Raw genomic sequence first — 22,629 nt, forward strand, 5'->3', positions numbered from 1 at the left:
AGCACACTAGTGTTAAGTTCAACAATTTGCTTCACTTCTTCTTCATCCATATAGTACTCCACACCATGCTTCTTAACAATAATGAATTTACAATCATCGTAAACTATCGGGGTAACAGTGCAGTATTCTTCGCATGGAAAAGTTGGGTGCATGAGGTCATCAGTTGATTGGAAAAAATCAATTAGTTGTTGTGTAATGATTGAAATAAAGGAATACCATTCGTATGCGCTGAGTGATATTCTGGTTGGTTTATATTGCTGAGATAAAATCACTGCAGGCGAAAATGATCTTGCAGGGCTTATACCACATTGTACTTCATAGCCCGATAACGTGTATTTTGTTGCAAGCAGGTAGAAAACTTCTGATTTGGCGGCAGCCTCATAATTTTCCAAAGCTCTATCTAATTCTTGATTATAGTCTTCGTTGCTAGGCATATCGATGCTAAATTCACAACCACCTGAGGAATACCCACTATCTTGAGAGCCACCTGAAGAATACCCACTATCTTGAGAGCTCATGTTCACTTGTACTGACATTGATACTGAAGCATGAGTTCTTTTATATTCCCCTACTCCTTGTGGTAAAAACAACCTCTGTGCAAAAAATGTATTGCTACGCGGCGGATTAAAAGATAGATCCTCCTAAACTACGTCATTAACGTTAATCCAGCTGTTATGTTTGCTGTCCATACCGAGCCATTTCACATACATCTTATTGCCTTTTCGTCTAAGTACTTTTTCAACCAAGTAAATGTCAGGGTTTAATGTTTTCTGTAATTCTTCTTCGTAAAACCCCCCGCTAATCGGTATACCGTGCATGTCTTCAAGCAAATACGTTATAGGATTTGTTATCTTAACTTTTACAATTTTAAATAATTCCGTCGTCCAATTGGGCGTGTAGGCCTTTTCAAATAAATGTTTTGTCTTTGAGACACGCACAATGTCACCAATTTTATATTTTCTTGGACCAGCAATTTTTAAATGACTATAACTCTTGTTTAAAATAGCTTTTTCGTTGGATTTGTTGACCTGAGATGGTGTGTATCCCGTTTTACTGTGCCTTGTATTGTTGTATTCCTCGGTAATTACAGGTAGAGCTTCTAACCATTTGTATGATCCATGTAAACTGAAATACTTGTACAACTTTGCTTTTAACGTTCTAATGACTCTTTCACAAATGGCGGCTTTTTTAATCGTGTAGGTGCTGTAATGATTAATTTCGTGTTTTTTCATTAAATTTTGAAATTTTCTGTTATAAAATTCTGTTCCCTGATCGGATTGGAGGTTCTTCGGAAGTCGTCGAGTATGGGCGAGAATATCCGAAAATGCTTGAGTAATTTCCTCGCCAGTCTTGGTCTTTAGAGGGCGTGTCCAAACATATTTTGAAAAACAATCAATTACGACTAGTATTAGTTTAAAATTTTTATTTTGGTGTGCGTAAGGACGCATTTCGGCCAAATCCATTTGCCACAAGTCATCGATTCCTTTGATTATTGTTCGTCGACGAGGATAGATTTTTCGTGCTGGTTTATGCAATTCGTTCACCACCTGTTCCTTTTCTGTAGACATTTTCTTATTAACGACCAGCATCTACATCTACAACATGTGTGCGCAATAGATCAATATTACGTACTATATCCTGTAATGTTTGCTCCACTTGTTTTAACCTCTGTTCCATCTTCATATCGTGCATCGTATGGTTTGCAAGTGTTTCTGCAGCTTCTTTTATGCTTTTATCCGCATCCTTTTTTAGTGTATTCACATCATCTTTGATTATTTTTTTCAATTTTTGCTCGAGAAGTGGAACTGTGGTTTTATGAAGCTCTTCTCTTACTTGATTTAGTTCGATCGCTAAATGTGGAACTGTGGTTTTATGAATTTCTTTTTGTACTTCGTTTAGTCCGACGGCTAAATCCTGTATATCATTAGTTTTTTGTTGCAACAACTTATTTATATTGTTCTCCGTATCCTTTTTTAGTGTATTCATAGCATCTGCGATTATTTTTTGTAGCTTTTGCTCGAGCAGTGGAACTTCTTTTCTTACTTCGTTTAGTCCGATTGTTAAATCTTTTATATTAATGGATTTTTGATCTAATATCGCATCATGGGCTTTAATTATTGGAAAGTATACGCTACGCATCTCATTTATTAGATTATCAACGTATTTTTTCGTTGCAGCATCACTATATTCTGATGGGTCCTTAACATTACAAATTTTCACATTTTCGGCATTAATGTTTCCGGCAGGAGTATGTGGAAATGTAACTCGTACTGCCTTTTGGGTGATACTGTTACGAGAGTGATGACCGAATTTGTCGACACTCATAATGGAAATGATGCCATCATTCTCAGTTACTCTATTATATTGGCTTCTTTTAGTTCATTGATGATAGCCACGATTTCGTTGTCGTGAGATGTGTTGCCGGCGTCTTTCGAAGCCACCAAGAGTTTAAGACGATCAACTAACTCATTGACGTCATCCCAATAAATATACTCTAAGGGTGCAGCGTTGTATGTTAAACGAGAGTCATCCAACCCCGTTCCTTTGACCGTAGATGAAGATGCTGACCGAGCTGTTTTCGTTCTGTGGTCGAGTTCTTTTTGTGATCGAGTTGCATGCTTTTTCATTGTTGCATCAGATGGTTTGAATAGAGGTTTAATAATAGAATGATATTTTTCTCCGCTGGAACCTTTAAGGCGTCCTAAGGTATCCAGATGAATCTCTGTGTTAATCAGCAGTGTTTTATACTTTTGTAAATCCTCATCATTATACTGTTCTGGGTTTGGGTTGGCATAAAATAAAAGGTGATATAGGCCTGGCGTACCACTTAACCTACGTTCTTCAAAATCCCGTTCTCGAATTATTACTATGTCTCCATTGTCTTTGTCAAAGTTTATTCGACGTTTTCCCAATATCCAGCCACTAATACTATCGTAAAATGGACCATAGTTTTTATCGATTTTATCGTCTTTTATCAAATATTCTTTTATGTACTTGTGACTTATTGGAGGATAGTGGTCGATATATTCGTCTGTGGCGTCCATCGGAATCTCGTTAGAACCAGAGATTGGCTCTTGAATGTTTTCATCAGATGCCTCGGGTGCATCAAGAAATACATCCTCATCCTCCTCCTTTTTCACCTCTTCTTTTTTAACATGTCCAAACTTGTTAGTGATAGTATGATGTAACGTTTTTGATGATTGAGCAATATCCTTGAGAGGCTTCGAGATTGGTTTAAAAAGTTTATTTAGTGACTCATCTTGATCTGTTCTACCTAACTTCAATGCCAAATATTTTTTGCGAATTGATCTAGCCAATTCGGTAACTTTCTTCTTGCGAAGGGCAATGGCGACCGTATCATCTGGCATTTTGCTGGCGACTAAACAAACACCTTACAATTTTATATATTTATCAAATCCTTTGCGATATCGTCCATTGTTGAGAGCAAAATCTTTCATAATTACCACAGTACCATACCTATCTCTCCAACATTCTGAACACATTTTTTTAAATTCATCAAATGACATGTCTGGCGATACGTGTTCATCAAATATATGTTTCAAATTTATCTCGTCTTGCTTGAACAGCACAATCATGTTACAATTGTCTCTTATTAGCTGCTTAGGTATTTTTGAATATGTTTGGCATAAGTAAGCCGCATCGATATCTTTATGTCTGCACATGGAATAATACTCACGAATCTTGTGTTGGCCATCACATGCGACATCGTCAAATAAAAACACAGAGTTTGGTTGAGCTTTGTTGGGATCAATAATTTCTTCATTGTCTTTAAATGGAAAATACCCTACACCTTTGACTTGCGCTAATGCATCTCGCAATAGTTGGTATTTCGGTTGAAAGAGGGATTTTGAATAAACATAGACATTTTTAAACTTGACGCCATTTGGACTAAATAAAAGTGATAGCATGGCGTTAGTTTTTCCACATCCACTTGGACCACAAATAATGGCTCTGAATGAGTTTGGTAATAATTTTCCATGTTTACTGTTGGTTGCTTTCTGTACAATATCTAGATTATCAATTGGTAACGTCTGCTCTTGTTGAATGACTCTCATCGTGTGTTAAACATAGTAAAAATATGAACAATATATTACCAATGTCACCAAATGCATGACCATCAGTCCAATGTTGGTGTTCAAAGGGGAAGGTCTTTTGAACTCTCTAATTAATAAACTTCCAGTTGAGCTTCATATTCCTGGTTATCAGTATTGTGGACCTGGAACAAAACTAAAAAAACGTCTTGCACGCGGAGATCCGGGAATTAATCCTTTAGACGCAGCTTGTAAACAACACGATATCGCTTATTCGCATCATACATCTCTCGAAGAACGTCACAAGGCCGATAAAGAATTGGAAGATAGGGCTTGGGAGCGATTCAAGTCTAAGGACGCTAGCTTTGGCGAAAAAAGTGCTGCTTTACTTGTAACCGGTGGAATGAAAACGAAAAGAAAGTTGGGAATGGGATGTCCTCGTCGTCGTGGAAGAAAGGGACGTTATTCTTTCAATCGGGATGTGGTACCTAAAATTGCAAAGTCCATGAAGAGAGGAGCATCGTTAAGAGATACTGCTTTGACAGCTGTACGAATAGCAAAATCGGTAATTAAAAAACTTGGTGGACGAAAAACAGTTGATCTTCCACGAGTGTTGCCACTAAAATCTGGAGGTTTCCTACCCCTCATACCCCTATTTGCAGGTCTTTCTGCATTGGGGGCTTTAGCCGGTGGTGCAGCAGGGGTGGCGAAGACTGTGGTTGACGCAAAGAACGCCCAAAAGAAATTGGAAGAGGATATGCGCCATAATAAGGCGATGGAACACATCGGCTCAGGTCTGTACTTGCGTAAGAAACCAAGAGGCGGATTCGGTTTGTATCTGAAAAAAAACTTCCAATAAAGCTACCCAATCGTCCGCTGTACGACTTAGAGATTGCGCATTACGCGAAAACACTTAAAATCCCACATTTTCGAGGTGTTTTCATGAATGACACTCTGCCTAGACACGGTCCTCGAAAACGTGAATGCGCAATAGTTAATCTAGATGCATCATCACACAGCGGAACACATTGGGTAGCATATAGAAAGATAAACAACGACGTAGAGTATTTCGATTCATTTGGTAATTTGAAGCCGACCAAAGAACTTGTTAAATATCTAGGTACACATACAAAAATTTTCTATAATAACCATCAGTATCAAACCTACAATCAAATCATTTGTGGACATTTATGCCTAAAGTTTTTATATAATGGAGCATATTAAAGGCATGGAACTGCTTCTGGACCATATGTTTCACAAAAAACGTTTTGAAGGATTCAGTGAAGAAGAACTAAAATTAATACCGCTAGATTATATTATACGAACTGTAGAACCTATAGAATTGTTATATATATGACATAAATTGCCTGGGGAATATCGACAAGAATTTAACCTGCAGATACTACTTCCCTGCTTCGTGCATTACAACAGACCTGATTGGAGGACTCATTGTGATGGCCCACCCGGTTCTCAAGCATCTTGTCATTTATGTAAACTTGCTTTAGAACAAATAAAAAAAATGTGAATAAATTTGTTTTTTTACTGTATATAAACCTATTAATCTCTTGACCTGAATCAGTCATCATGTCGCAGTTGTTGAGAGTAAACAGCACGAATAACATATTCTCGTTTCAACCTCCCACACCGATCGTATTAGATCCGAAAAAAGATTACGAAATAGCTCTTCGATTTTTCCATTCTTACAACAGTATACCAAACATCGAAAATTGCAAGTTTTATTACTACGATGTCAATAACCGAGTGCAACATTTTGATTTCCCCGATGGATGTTATGAAATTATCGATATTGAGGAATACATACAAAAGAAATTGGGGGCTGCCAATACATCTAAACCTGACATGATATTTAGTCTAAAACCTAACCACAATACGTTGCAGTGCGAAATCTTCAGTCAATTTAAAATTTCATTTCAACCAAATGACAGTCTTGGTACAATATTAGGGTTTTCTCCCGTAATACTAAATCCTAGACAGACACATTCTTCAGATCTACCTGTTAGGATTATTAAAGTATCTAGCATACGCTTTGAATGCAACATTAGTACCGGAGCCTTTGACGGTAACAGACCTGCTCACACGCTCTACGAATTTGTCATACAATCAAATCCTGGGTACGCAATTGACGAAACCCCTCACAATTTGTTGTATTTACCTGTTGTGCCACAGCGTGAAATTACCAATATCACTGTGTTGGCTGTCGATCAAGAAGGACGACCTGTGAACTTTAGAGGAGAAGAGAGCACATTGGTGCTGGAACTTAGATCAAAAAGCAGATGGGATTAGTAATAGAACAATCTACCCAGAGAACGCCATTAGTTGTGCAACCATCTCAGCAGCAATATCTTAAACAATCTGCCTACAGAACACCATTAGTTGTGCAACCATCTAAGCAGCAACATCTTACGTCCGCAAACAAATTGTTTTTACAAACGTTGGGTTTTAAACTGAAAAAATGACTACAATGTATGGAAAGAGAGCGCGTTCAAACAACATCACAATGCCTCCAATATTTGATATTTATCGTAAGCCAATATTTGATGAATCGATTCGAAAGGCTGAATACCGAACTTATGCACCATTCATCAAATCATTCAACTGCAATGATATTGTCGAATTTAGCATTAATCAAGTTGACTCGTTTTTTGCAATGAGCGAAACCTTGTTATGCATTAAAGGATCACTCGAAATAACTGGAAATGGTGGCGTCAAACTAGCAAATAATGTGGGTGCCTTCCTTTTCGATTCGTGTACGTACAGCGAAAGCGCAAGGGAGATGGAAACAGTGCGGGATCCTGGCATCGTAAGTGCTGTACGTGCCATGACATGTTATACGCAAGAAGATTCTAATTATATGGTTATGGCTGGATGGAATTACCCTAAGGATCCAATTCTAAACGCTGCAGATCATTCATTCAGCATACAGATGCCTCTTAAGCATGTTTTCAACATTTTTAATGATTATCCATTGATTACGTGTGGTCGTCAAACAATAAGACTAGTTCGAGCTCGAAATGATAACGATTGCATAGTTATTACAGAAAAACAAAACGCTGACAAAACTACAACTGTTACAACCGCTAAGATTAACATTACCAATATTGAGCTTAGAGTGAAGCACATATTCCCCAATGATGATATTAAATTGGAACTCATGAAATCTATTCAACAAGATCAACCTATAGTTATTCCGTTTAGAAAGTGGGAATTACATGAATTACCTGCTATTACGAGAGGTGCCAGACGTGAAGTTTGGGCTGTTAAAACTAGCACATCAGTTGAAAGACCTCGTTATGTCATTGTTTTCTTTCAAACCAACAAACGCGACAAGATTACAGCTGATCCTACTTTATTTGACAATGTCAACATCCAAAGTATTAGATTATCGTTAAATGGAGAATACTGGCCAAACGAGAGAATGCAATTGGATTTTAGCAAAACCGATTACAATGAAGCCTATTTTAACTATACCGAATTTTATCCTAGCTACATACATTCCCAACAAAAACGACCTCTACTCGATTTCTCAGCTTTTAAGAATCGTGCATTGTTCGTTATCGATTGTTCGAAACAAGAAGAAAGCATGAAAGCATCCACCGTTGACGTAAAACTCGATATTGAAGCGAATAACGGTTTTCCCGACAATACCAAGGCCTATTGTATTATTATTCACGACTGTGTAATGGAGTACTTCCCTCTCACCGAAATTGTAAAAAGTCTAAATTAGATGCATGAGGTGTCAGTAGTACACGAGCAATCATCATGAGAATAGCATTCGTAGATATTCAGGGATTCGTTGTGGATGGGTGGTTTGTTCCTAAAGAACTTTCCATTGAAATAGGTTATAAACGAAGTCATTACATCTTTTTGCCTCCGAAACCATTCAATGCGCTAAGTAATGTGGATAAGAAGACCGCATCATACGTGGAGAAGAATCTGCTAGGCATCCGGTACTCTGATGGAGAAGTTGAACTATCTGAAATAAATAAGATACTGCAAACCGAGTTGTTATATACAGCTGACTGTATCTACGTTCGAGGGAAACAAAAAGCAGAATATTTGGATAAGAAACGCCACGTTTTTGGAATTTTTCCTCATATTATTGATGTTTGCAAGTTCGATGGTACGCCTCGTGCTGCTGGAAATCTTGGTTTTACTGCAAACCCTCCATGTCATGCCGCTGGATTATTTTCATGTGCAGAAACAAATGTGAATCGCCTGCGTGACTGGTTTGTCAATAAAATAATGCCAATGTAATTTTTCTGTGTACAAAATAAATATTTTTTAAAGTTATGGGTTTTTTATTTAAACGCCTTATTTATTGATCAAGTCTTATATTACATGATGATTCAACCATGACAATAAGGCCTACGCGACATTTCACGAGCCCACGTGACGTTTTGACGTGACGTTTTTACGTGCTTTGACGTGACGTTTTACGTGACGTGCTTTGACGTGACGTTTTACGTGACGTGCTTTGACGTGACGTTTTACGTGACGTGCTTTGACGTGACGTTTTCACGTGCTTTGACGTGACGTTTTCACGTGACATTTCACAAGCCTACGTGACGTTTTGATGTGACGTTTTTACGTGACGCGTTGACGTGCTGTGTTCCTTTTTAGTTCTTTTAATAAAAAATTGCATTATGTTTTTTTATTTTATTTAAATTCCAAAATTACCAGCCGCGCGCTTCGTATCTACGAGATCCGCGAAAAACTTAAGGTACCGACCGCGCATCTGCTTCGCGTTCCGCGAAAAATTAAGGTACCGATCGCACATCTGGTATCGCGCACCGCTGCGCCGCTGTGTTCCTTTTAAGTTCTTTTAAAAAATTGCATTATGTTGTTGTTTTATTTAAATTCCAAAATTACCGCGCGCTTCGTATCTACGAGATCCGCGAAAAAGGTACCGACCGCGCATCTGCTTCGCGTTCCGCGAAAAATTAAGGTACCGATCGCACATCTGGTATCGCGCACCGATCGATCAGCGCTAGAACGCCGTCACGCGCCCCATCGGACGTCGTCACATCGGAAAGCGCCCTTTTGACACTATGCCGCCATGTTTTTTTGTATTCGTTATCTCCCGCCCATTCCAACGAGCCGTCGTACGTTTAAATCGGACCAATAGCAGCAGAGATACCATGTTTCTCTCTCTAACACACATACTTTCCTATATCAGCTGTGACATCACATACCTCTCTCTCTAACACACAGAATTCCCTATATCTGTAGTGACACCCGTTTAGATCATCTACTTCCGTGGACTACCGCATTCTGAGTAACGTTATATTCTGTTTACATCCGTGGTTAAACTTTAGACAAATATATAACCTATAAGACAATTATTATATTTAACTATAGCATAGAAACTAAATTATGGATGTTACAACTGTTTTATTTTACAATTTTATTCTTATTAAACATTTTATAATTATCAAATAACCAATAAGGATTTAGCAACCTGTGCAAGAGACGTCGAATGAAGTAGGTTTTGTGTAAATCCGTGACTGCATAAATATAATGTCAATAATGTGTAATAATTGTTTAAATTTAAACAAATTAAGGCAGTGCATTAATTTTTTAACTGATTTCTGTGCAATTTATTTAGGTATAAGGAATTTAAATTGATTAGTAGGTATTAATTAAATACAGTTTAAAATTTATCACATAGGTACCTATTATAATTAATCGTCGTTTGGAAATTGTGATTTTTATTTTAGGAACAACTGTGCTTGTAAAAAAAGTATAGTGTGAAACACGTGCAGAAAGGTAATTTCTCACTCGTTTGAATTGCGGCACTCGCTTGCGCTCGTACCGCAACTTTTCAAACTCGTGAGAAATTAGTACCTTTCTGCACTTGTTGCACAATATACTAGATGCATTCTGCGATGCTTTCTTGTATGTATATATCTGATATATTTAAATGATTTGAAATCATTTGCACTAGACAAAGAATTTACAACTATTAGTTAGAATAGACAACTATTAGTTTTAATAGTTGTTCAGTTAGATAGGAATAAGTAAAACACAAAAACATATTTTATAGTTTTAATTACTACAAGGCACACACATACATAAATATATACAATAAATACACCCACACTGCTTAGTAATACAAATTAATAATCTAACATGAAATTTAAAAAGTATTCGATTATAATGAATGCCGCAAGTTTTATACAAGCTGGTTAGAAAATATTAGTTATGTGCTTATTACTCTAGTTTTGATGATATAAGTTGTATTAAGTTGTACAAGGAGTTGTAAGTATTATATTGCACTTAAAGTCATTACAGAAAAACTACGATAATTAGGCGAGCGACGAACCCTCAAAAAGTGCTTTAGTTTGCGATGAACCTTTAATAGTCCAGGCCAGATCTGATAAAAAGCTGACCATAATGGACATTTTCCATAGGATCCTATTTTTTACTGGAACACACAATGTACATTGTATCAATAATCACTAAGGCGCTAGTAGCAAACCTTGTGCTTTATTTTTTATTAACAAAATCTGAAAAAAAAATCGAAAATTTTTGCTTCTTGCGTCCATATTCTCGAAAGATCATACAAACAAAGTTATAAAAAGTAAAAGTTTCCTTTTTCAACTTTACATAAGAGTTGACTAGGCAGAAATTACAAATTTAATTTTTATTTTAAAAAATAACAACAACTGAAAAAATGTGCAAGAAATGAAGTTTTTTGTTTTAAATTTTTTACACTTGAACATAACATACGTTATAATACGAGACGAATTATGCAATCCACGATAAGTAAACAAAATTGCGCAACACTATTTTCCACCGACAGTATGGCGCAAATGAAAGGAATAAATTCGTAAACCGGCGACTTTAAGGAAAAATCTCGAAACAGGTCGATTTTTATTTTTAAGTTATGATATTGTGGCATATATGGTATACTAATGACGTCATCCATCTGGGCGTGATGACGTAATCGATGATTTTTTTAAATGAGAATTGGGGTCGTGTGCTAGCCCATTTGAAAGGGTCTTTAATTCTCTATTCAGTAATATAAACATTTATATAATTATTTATACGGGTCTCCTTCTACTTCTTTTTTTTGTAAAATATTTTAATTTAATAAAAATTTTTTGGACACCCTGTATAAATAACTATGTATATGTTTACATTAATGAATAAAGAATTGAAGAACTTTTCAAATGAGCTACCACACGACCCCTATTATACGTCATCACGCCCAGACGGATGACGTCACTAGTATACCATATATGCCACAATATCCTAACTTAAAAATAAAAATCGACTTGTTTCGGGTTTTTTTCTTAAAGCCGCCGGTTTACGAAATAACGAATTTATTCCTTTCATTTGCACCATACTGTATACACATGCAACGGTGTCGTGATTAGAAATTAAAAAACAAAGGAGTTTTGAATACTGTATTGCAAAAACTCTTCGGGATTTCATCAATCGATGTTTAAATAATATCTACCTACCTTGGCAACATTCAAAGTTTTTCACATAGTTTTTGAAGGTTATGGCCGACTTCGCAATTTTTCAATTTTTAATCGCTTATATGTCAAAAACTATCAACTTTAGAGAAAAGTCACTAAAGACCTTTTCTGTTTGGAATGATCCAAAAAACCTAAAAGAACTTTGTTCCATGCAAAAAAATAATTTTAGGAAAAAAACAAAAAAAAACGTTTAAAAAATTTTTTACCCATATTTGGTCCTGGCAACATGCAAATTTGTTAAAAGAGGTCCTTTTTGAGTAAGATTGTGCAAAAATCCGAATCGGAATATTTTTCCTAGAGGATGCGCACTGGCTTTCTGGACTATCTGCAAAAATTATTAAACCGATCCGACATTTAGCACATGTTTCAATAGTATTGTTTTTAAAAAAGAATATATTATGAAGGCTGTAAGTTATCACAATTGAAAGTTTTACTTTAATAAAATTAAAAATAAAACTTTTCTTGAGACCAATTTTCTGGTAAATCATTCGTGGTTTCTACAGTTTACAAATCAAATTATTATTTTTTATTTGCTGTAAGTTATGTTTGGCTGGTCGAAAAAATTTAAAGAACAACTCTATTATTTGTAATTTAAAAAAAAATTATTGTTTCACTATTTTTTAACAATAAACACTAATTTTTTAATTTCTAGCTATAGGCTATTTATTATGTATTTTAGAAAGGAACTACAATGTTAACGGGGTTTTATTGTTTCATATAGTCAATGGACCTCTCAGTATGAAAAAACCGCAGAGTGCTACCATTTAAAGGGTTTTTGAGAAAAGGGTGAATTAGTCCCTGGGCACAGGACGAATTAGGGTGAGTTCTATGCACATTTGGTGCAAACATGTCTACAGGAAAATTATTTCAGGTTAAATTTACTATAAAAATATCACATTTTAAAGTCAAAAATATTTTTTTTTACAAAAATATATTCAAAAGAAAAGCAAGAAAAAAACACGAAAAATATCAATTTTGTTTTTTATCCCAAAACTATTATCAATGGGGATATAGGTATAGGCACTGCTTGACGGAAAAAAAACCTCCATCCTTTTTCTTTAAAGTGACGTTTGGTATAAGTCCCTATGTTTTACAGTTTCCAAATTAGGATTTTTTAAAATTCGTCACTCACAGCGATTTTGGAACATTTTCCTTGTTACTTCGCAAACATTGTTCTGTAACTTTTTTCTACGCAGCTTTAGGTATATTCAATGTTACATTTAATAGGAAGAAAAATCAATTATCTTTAAAATGGTCTATGGTTTAATTCTGTGTGACTTTTAAGCAAGATATAGTTTTTCAAATTTGAATACTTTTAATGATTTTTGATATATTTTACGATTATTTTTAAATTTCTCATTATACATTTTTTTATTGTATATTTAGGTATATACATTGTGCAATAAAAAAGAAAACTTATTTTATTTACGTTAAAACTGTGTACTGTAAAAACTCTAGGACTATTTTTAAACAAGATATGCTTTTTCAAAATGTCACATACACATGCAATAAGTCCTACTAAAAAGTTATTCTTTATAAAATTCTCTGCTTAGTGTAAAACCTAAGATGCAATCATCAGATATAAAATTTTGTCAATAGTGTACGAGGTATGTTAAAAAATATGAATTTCGCTCAAGAGTAAAGTAGCTTTATATTTCAAAATATCGAAAAGTGTTATTAAGAAAAGTTATTTGGAATTAAAAATTATGTTATAATATGCCATTATATTCTTCTAATTGAAAAAAATTAAAAATTTTAAAAATTTTCTCAAATTACGGATACCCTTGGATATCCTACGGATATCTTGTTTAAAAATAGTCCAAGAATTTTTTGCAATACACTAGTTTAAAGTAGAGAAAATATGCTTTTTTTATTTCACAATGTATATAACTGAATGTACAAGAAAAAAAGTCATAATGAAAAATTCTAAAAATAATCATAAAAAATATCAAAAATCATAAAAGTATAAAACCTTGAAAAAGCATAACTTGCTTCAAAATAATCGTACAACCTTATACAATAAACCATTTTAAAGGCAATTGACTTCTCTTTCTACTAAGTTTACTATTGCATATATCTAGAAATGCGTGGAAAAAAGTTACAGAACAATGTTTGCGAAATAATGGGAAAAATGGCCAAAAAATGCTGTAAGCGGCGAAATTTGAAAAATCCTATTTCGGAAACTATAAATCCTAGAGACCTCTGCCAAACGTCATTTTAACGAGAAAGGATGGTAGTTATTTTTCGCTGAAGCAATGCCTATACCTATATCCCTGTGGAAAAAAGTTATGGGGCAAAAAATAAAATTGCTGTCTTTTGTGTTTTTTTCTTGTTATTCTTTTGAGTATATTTTTGTAAAAAATAAAATTTTCGACTTTAAAATGTCATATTTCGATAGTAAATTTAACCTGGAACAATTTTCCTATAGACGTGTTTGTACTAAAGGTGCATAGAACTCACCCTAATTCACCTTGTGCCTAGGGACTAATTCACCCCTTTCTCAAAAACGCACCATTGACCATATGAGAAAATAAAATCCCATTAACGTTGTAGTTCCTTTTAGCTCTCTTATTTTGAACATAATCAATATCCTACTAGTCAACATCATCATTTTGTTAGTAGTCAAAAGTAAGAATTGGGCCAAATCTTATATTTTTTCTCTTTTTTAAACTAAGCCGAGATATTGCGAGTTAATTATAGAATTTCATTAAAATTTATAAAATTAAATTTTGCTCGTTAAGTGATGCCATAGTCATCTTATTGGTGGTTCGCTGGTCTCCTATTATTTTTATACCAAAAATCAGATACAAGGGGCAATAGTCTTATTTTTCGAAGTATAAAATATTTTTATCTAAAATGTATAAACATTTTCAATTTCTTTGCAACACGAAAATGCAGCAGCTGCATAATACTCTGGTTAAATCGGAGAGTGCAGGAAGAGTATATACCGGTTTCGGAGGTTTTTTTCCTTCTCATCAGTAGTCCCATACCCTCTTTTCTCCGATTTCTCCAGGTATCATACTTTGGGCCTTTTCCAATTGTAAAGAAAGAAATGTCACGGATGAACTAGAGCCATCTACCGAAAAACAAAGTAAGTTATCAATCGAAGTAGCACAGAAAACGACAATAAATATCGTTCCCATACCACCAGATTGACAACAGGTGGAATACTTTCTTTGGTTACACCTTCTGAGATTTTCAAAATTTATAAATCAAACAGAATGCCGAGGAAATTAAGATGAGAGAATTTTAAATAATTCACAACTCATCTGCTCAGCGTGGTATAAGTTCCAACAAAAAAGATTCCTTAATACTCCTACAAAAGAGTAAATGATGTTGCTCAAACATCATGTTTGATGATTGAGCAAATAGTTGATGTTGCAAAGAAATTGAAAATGTTTATACATTTTTAGTTCATTTACTCTTTGGTAGGAGTATTAAGGAATCTTTCCTGTTGGAACTTTTGCCATGCTGAGCAGATGAGTTGTGAATTATTTAAAATTCTCTCATCTTAATTTCCTCGGCATCCTGTTTGATTTATAAATTTTGAAAATCTCGGGAGGTTGTAACCAAAGAAAGTATTCCACCTGTTGTCAATCTGGTGGTATGGGAACGATATTTATTGTCGTTTTCTGTGCTATTTCGAATAATAACTTACTTTGTTTTATTCACAATAAATTATTCACGCTTAAGTTACATTATTTTAAGTCGTTTTGTTCCCATCTGGCCTGGTATCCCTTTAATTTTCTGATAATTCCATTCGTAACCAGATTAAACATTAGTTGTCTTACAAGATATGGTTAGCTTATTGCAGGGTCAATTTCAATGCAATCAATAGGTTATTACTTCTTCCATTTTTGTTTTTTCTTTGAGTTTTTTATATTGTCCCCATTATTTTGATTATGTTTAATGTTTCTTGTTTAATATTTCTTGTGTATGATACGTGAATGACGCTCGTCAGTTTAAAACTACTGAAAACCTTTTTTAGCTCCACAAATCTAGGTGTTTCAGTCTACAATGTAGCAAAGTTTTTTGTTTGCTATTAATTTAACGGCTATAAAGATGACGTTGGTACAGTACACAGACCTGTCGCCAGGGGGGGGGGTACAACGGCTTCCTTTAATCAGATGGACTTACCCAAGCTTTTATTTTTATGTATTTTGCCCCGTAGAACACGAATTTTTTGAGTAACAGTTGATCCGGATGCCGATTAGATTGTTATAAACAAAGAACTTGGGGAATTACATAACAGCGATTTTTCGCAAAACAAAACATTTTTTTGTACTTTTTGGGTCATTCTAAGCAAAAAATGTTCCTAAAATTTTTTCGTATCATGCATAGTTTTAGAGATAAACTTGGTTGAACTTTCAAAAAATCAAAAAATTGCAATTTTTGAACCCGAATAACTTTTGATTAAAAAATAAAATAGCAATTATGCTTACCGCATTTGAAAGTTTAAGTCAAATTACAGTCGGAAAAATGAAAGAATACCCATGAACGATCACATCAATCACTTATTTTGTATTTGCTATCGTTTTCTATAACAAACGTTTGTTATTTATTGAAAAAGAGAGCAAATACGAAATAAGTGATTGATGTGACCGTTCATGGGTATTCTTTAATTTTTCCGACTGTATATCGGTATTGATTATTTTTATTACTAAAAATTTATTTTTTTATTGTTAAACAAAGCTATAAACACATAGTGTTTCCCGTGCCTAATACATGCGTTTTAATACATGCTACGTACAAATTGCCTCGCTTGCACTTGTACCTACTCTACTGCTCGTTCGATTTTAAATGAGATTTCATTGAAAACATCACTCAAGCATAAGGTATTTATAGCTTTGTTTAACAATAAAAAATTTTTTTAGCAATGCAAATAATTAAAACGAAAAATTTTTCGATTTTTTGAAAGTTCAACCGCGTTTATCTCGAAAACTATGCACTATATATTTATTATTTTTTTATTTTATCGAAGGTATACAGCCAACTACAGGGTTTACCTTTTTAAAGTTTTATTCTCTCTCTTTTATTGATGGTTTTAGTATTATGTATAGTAAGTTTGTGTTCCTATAATATAGTATGATGCAAATATTACTTGCATCAGCTGACTATTTTTCTTTTTTTACGATGGTCACTGATCTACTTGATCTCAATTGCAATAGTGTTATATGATTTTAGTAGCTCGTTTAGTATGCCGTAATTTCCCGGTGATTTTATATTCTTTAATTTTCTTAGTAATGCGTAATGCCGCTGCATTTATTTTTTCAATATGTAGTTATTCGCTGTATTTTGCAAACCAAATTTGGGAAATATATGTATTGAGTATGTAAACACCCTGTATATCGTTTTATAACGCTGTGTCATATACTCGTACATACTTACCGTAGTGTTTCAAAAAATAAGACTATTGCTGTAATATACAAAAATATAAAAAAATGGTTTTTTACAGTTTGTTTAATTGAAATTGTTGATTGTCAAAAACGTATAGGTAGGTACAATAAAAAAATCTCAACAACTGGGACTATGTGCATGATTTGACTGTTTAATATAAGTTTTTACTTGGTTTTCTACGTATATATGTACAATAATTTTACAAAAAGAATTATACAAAGTAATTCTATTATTATATTTTGTTTCTTGTAAAAATCAAATATTTTGTGCTTGAATTTTATGACAACAAAATATGAAACTTCTCAGACAAAACGGAGAACTGTATCTCATTTGGAATACAATTTCTTAGGAATTTTGGAAAGAGTAACTGGAAATATTAATATTATTCAAATTTTGTATACGCATTCTGTGTATTTTTCGATAAAGTAAATAACATAATGTGTTCAGGAAGTTAAATGGGAACAACGTGGAATTGAAATTGATCAGATTTTTAACTCATATTGAAGAGTACAGGGGAAAAACAAGGAATGTCACATTTTATACATATTAAGATAAACACCAGTAAAGGTTTAATTGATATGATATCTAAAAACTACTTAGGAGATTCTTGGCAGAATTCTAGGAATTCTTATTATTTAATAATGCACCAAAAAACTGCTAACATTCCTTATTTTTGTTCAGTGGCGTGCGGACAATCCTGGTTCTTCGCCTGGATACAAATTCTTAGAAAATTTATACAGGGTGTTTCATTAATAATTGTCCATATAGTAACTGGAGAAACCTTAGAACAAAATACGAAAATTTAACCTAAAACACTTAAATAAAATGTGGTTCTTTACTGAGTTACAGGGTGTTTTATCTAAAAATTTAAAAATTATTTTTGCTCAGCATTTTAAAACTTTTCGACATATCCTTTTCATACTTGGCAGAAAGTGCGACTACTATACAACCTACTAAATTATGAGTAACAAACGTTTCTAGCTACTACCAAGAGGCTTGCGACAGGGGATAGTGAATGGTTGACCCTTCTCAAATTCTACGCCACTGGAGGAATTACTATTTTAGTGCCATTTTTAGAGTCTTCAATACTTTCTACGTAAATAATATACTCTTCATTTATAACGATAAAGTCATTAGTTTTCGAGATATTTGAAGTTAAATATGAAACGGCACAGTTATTTTGATTAATTTATGATATGATTCATATGATTAAAATAAAAAAAAAATATTTGTACCCAGTACTTTAAAACTATTTGGCGTATCCTCATCATACTTGGCAGAAACTGTAGGTACTGTACACCCTACCAAATTAAGATAAATAAACGTTTCTAGCTACTACCAGAGGCGTACGACAGGGGATAGTGTCTGGTTGACCCTTCCCAAATTCTACGCCACTGACGAAATTGCTGTTTTAGTGTAATTTTCTGATTTTCCAATACTTCTTTTGTAAATAATATACTCTTCATTCGTAACGATAAAATGATTAGTTTTCGAGATATTTGAAATTAAAAATGAAGCGACACAATACATTAATCAAAATAACCGTGTCGTTTCATTTTTAACTTCAAAGATCTCGAAAACTAATGACTTTATCTATCGAATGAAGAGGATATTATTTTCATAGAAAGTATTGGAGAATCCAAAAATTGAACTAAAACAAAAATTCCGCCAGTGGCGTACAATTTGGAAAGGGTCAACCATTCACTTTACCACGTCGTACGCCTCTGGTAATAGCCAGAAACGTTTGTTTAACATAATTTTGTAGTTGGTACAGTACCTATACTTTCTGCTAAGTATGAAAAGGATACGTGGAATCGTTTTAAAATGCTGAGCAAAAATAATTTTTATATTTTTAGATAAAACACCCTGTAACTCAGTAAGGGACCACATTTCATTTAAGTGTTTTAGGTTAAATCTTCGTATTTTGTGCTAAGGTTTCTCCAGTTACTCTATGGACAATTATTAATGAAACACCCTGTATAGGCTAATTTTTCTGGTTATTTTCCTTAATCGATTGGCTAGTCGATAGTACTCAGTTTTTGCAATCAGATGACGTGAAAAACCAAAATTCATAAAAAAGTGACATTCCTTGTTTTTCCCCAGTACTCTTCAATATAAGATTTGCCGATGACATAGTACTCATAAGCAACAATACAGCAGAACTAATCTACATGCTAAAGGAGATTAAACAAGAATCTGAAAAAGTCGGTTTAAAAATGAAATTAAATAAAACAAAATAAAACAAAATAAAACAAAATTGATGACAAATGCAGATATCACAATCGAGTTAGATGGAAGTGAGATCTAAAATGTCGAAGAGTATATATACCTAGGGCACCGGTGGCGCCCAAAATCCCGACAGCCAGAAACCCGACAGCCAAAATCCCGACGGCCAAAACACCGACACGCCAGAATCCCGACACGCGTCGGGATTTTGGCCGTCGGGATTGTGGCTGTCGGGATTTTGGCTGTCGGGATTTTGGGGTAGACCCCTAGGTCACACGATCATAATAGGCAAATATAATCAAACGGCAGAAATAACCAGAAGAATACGAATAACTTGGGCAGCAGTAGAAAGAATCAGTGATGTGTTGAAATACAAAAAGGTACCAATAAATCTAAAGAAAAGGGTATTCAACAGTTGTATTCTACCAGTTATGACCTGTGAGATACACAGAGGGAGATCGAATGAGCTATGCTAGGAGTATTTCTGAGGGAACATATACGAAATGAGGACGTGTGAAGAAGAGCGAAGGTGGAAGACGATATTGGAAGAACTGCGCAAATGAAATGGAACTGGGTAGGGCACATGGCACGACAAAACATCAAAAAGTGGACAAGGAACATTGTATATTAGAGACCACGCGAGCACAGTCGTAGTAGAGGAAGACCACAAAAACGATGGCTAGACGACATCAAAGAAAAAATTTGGAGAAACTGGCACCAAATAGCACAGAGCAGAGAAAAATGGAGAACCCATGGGTAGGCCTATGCCCAGGAGTGGATGCAAAGAGACTGAATAGTCCAGGAAACGAAGCGTTTCACCTCGCAATTTTTACAGAATGGATCGATTTGCTTGAAAATTTAAGAATAAGTAGTGGATAGTACAGGAATCAAAATCTATATGATGCTGAAAGGCGCTTTTACCATGGGGGTGGTTGCCACCCCATCCCGGGGGTGGAAACTTTTTATTATATTTTAACCGCAAAAGTTGATAAAAATGTTCATTCCAAGCAAAAAATGTTCTATACATTTTTTTGCTAAAAATAATTATTTTTTGATTTATTCGCTATCGAAAGTGTTAGTTTTATATCGAAAAAATCAATGTTTTTCGATATACTCATTTACGATTCACTCAATTTTTGCCGTAGAAAATTTTTTTTCAAACCAAATTCTTGGGAATTGAATAACCTACAATTTTATATTGAAATATTTTTTTGTATCTCTAATGCTAAATCTTTCTATTCTGAAGAAAATATCATTTTTTACCAAACTACAAAAATTCCTTATTTGCTTTTAACTTCGGTTTTTAAAAAAATAATAATTCTAAGCCGGTCAAACTTCTAGAATCTATTATTAATACATAAATAAAGAAGAATAAATAAGACCAATGACTAAAAACACCGCTAACTTACATTATTATGCTTCCAATTGGATTTCTCCTTTGTTTTTCAAAAAAGTATATTGATTTTTTAACCGTAACTCTTTTACTTTTTATCATAGAAAGTTCGGTAAACAGAATTTTGTAGGTTTTTACAAGATCTATAAGTCTGTTAATATTAAATCTTTTTAAAATCCTCAGTCGCAAAAAGAGGTGACTTTGAAAAGGTTTCTAAAGGTGGTTTTTGCATGTTATTACAAGTTTTAATTGTCAATAGCTCACTCAATTTTAGCGCAAAAAAAATTTTTGCAAACCATGTTCTTGGAAATTAAATAAGCTACAAACTCATATTGAAAAATTTGTTCATATCGCTGACGCTAATCTTTCTATTCTGAAGAAAAGGCCATTTTTTTCCAAACTACCAAAATTCGTTACTTGGTTTTAACTCTATATATAACTAATCACTCTAAGCCGGTCAAACTTCTAGCACCTATTAATAATACATAAATAAAGAAGACGAAATAAGGTCTATGACTACTTTTAATTAGGATGGTGATTAGGGGGTTGCTCCTGATCACTTTTTCGCTGAAAAAAATAGGGACTGACATTATTTTCATTATAAGTCACTTAATTTTTTAGCTAGATACTTTTTTATTTCTGGAGGTAGATATTTTTAAATACTTTAAATTAGTTCCCACAAGTTATCCTCGAAAAATGCATAGTTTTCCTGTCTTTTGACTTTGAAACTACAATATTTAGCATTTGACAAAGAAGAGCTAACATATAACAAAGTATAGCTCGATTACTATTGGTCTTAAAGAAAATTAAAAAAAAACCGGTTGTGTTTATTTTTTCAAAAGGTACATTTTTGTTAAGTGAAGTTGTTTTTTGGAGTTATTAGCAGAAAACTGATTAAAAACATTGATTTTTCGATATAAAACTAACACTTTCGATAGCGAATAAATCGAAAACTATTAATTTTATCAACAAAATGTATAGAAAGTTTTTTGCTTAGAATGAATGTTTTTACCAACTTTTGCGGTCAAAATATAATAAAAAATTTCCACCCTCGAGATGGGGTGGCAACTACCTCCATGGTAAAAGCGCCTTTCGGCATAATATAGATTTTGATCCTTGCATACTATCCACTACTTATTCTCAAATTTTCAAGCAAATCGATCCATTCTGTAAAAATTGTGAGGTTTTATACTATTGTAAGCTTCATTACTTGGACTAGAAGGAGAAGAAAAAATAACATAATAAAAATACGTATTAAAATACCGGATCACTTTTTTATATTGATGGTAACACCTACATGGAAATAAGACCATTAATTTGTATTAATTATTGTGCTAAATGTAATTCTTGACTCAGTTGCTTGGAAAAGATATACTCTGAGCAAATTAGAAAAAATCAAGGAAAAGGTATTTACCAGCAATTTTTCAATAAAATTTTTGGAATCAACACAATTATTCTCCGTTTTATTATAATTATATATCATTATTTTGAGAATGTACTTCTTCCACAAAAAAAAAATAATTAAAGATAAAGAACAAAACAAGAAATTTCAAATGAATGCCTATATAGGAAAGTTTTAAAATCTGTTTTTAATTTTGATTTTGTTTTGCAAAGGCTATAGCGGGATAAGATGGTAAAATCTGCACTCGGCTGGATTCTTAGTTGGGATTGGGCAATCGAAAGTACATAATTCAAAAACCTCCTAACCAAATTTTTAGCTCCCTATGTGACCCCAGGTGTCCCCTATCGAAAAAAATGTGTTTTTTCGAAAAACATTTTTTTGGAGCGATCTTTTGCTTTAAAAAATGTGAAAAAAATTGTGAGTGTACATTATTATACCCAAAATCACACTGATTTTTTTCAGATTTTTTGGATCAAAATTGACGCCAGAAAAAATTTTTGAATTTTTCAAAAAAATTTTAGGTTATGTAGGTAATTTTTGGCTAGCTCCGACAAAATTTTTTTTAGTGTATTTTTTTCCGTTATTTTTAATGGCAGGGACAGTTTTGCCATTTTCTCGCCGGAAATTGCCCAAAATTCGAAAAAACCCATTTTT

At 33.7% G+C, this 22,629-nt stretch overlaps 2 protein-coding genes across 2 annotated transcripts; both read left to right on the forward strand.

The window, feature by feature from the left end:
- The first annotated feature begins 4,131 nt into the window (after nt 1-4,131).
- On the forward strand, nt 4,132-5,402 carry LOC126889550 (uncharacterized). Its single transcript, XM_050657913.1, has one exon. The coding sequence runs from the start codon at nt 4,132-4,134 to the stop codon at nt 4,909-4,911; it is 780 nt and encodes a 259-aa protein (XP_050513870.1). The 3' UTR covers nt 4,912-5,402.
- A 1,132-nt stretch (nt 5,403-6,534) lies between these two features.
- LOC126890159 (uncharacterized) lies at nt 6,535-7,797 on the forward strand. Its single transcript, XM_050659010.1, has one exon. It carries the CDS (start codon nt 6,535-6,537, stop codon nt 7,795-7,797), a length of 1,263 nt encoding a protein of 420 aa, XP_050514967.1.
- Nucleotides 7,798-22,629: the final 14,832 nt, after the last annotated feature.

Source organism: Diabrotica virgifera, chromosome 8 (assembly GCF_917563875.1).
Source record: "Diabrotica virgifera virgifera chromosome 8, PGI_DIABVI_V3a".
In the NCBI taxonomy this organism is placed as follows: domain Eukaryota; kingdom Metazoa; phylum Arthropoda; class Insecta; order Coleoptera; family Chrysomelidae; genus Diabrotica; species Diabrotica virgifera.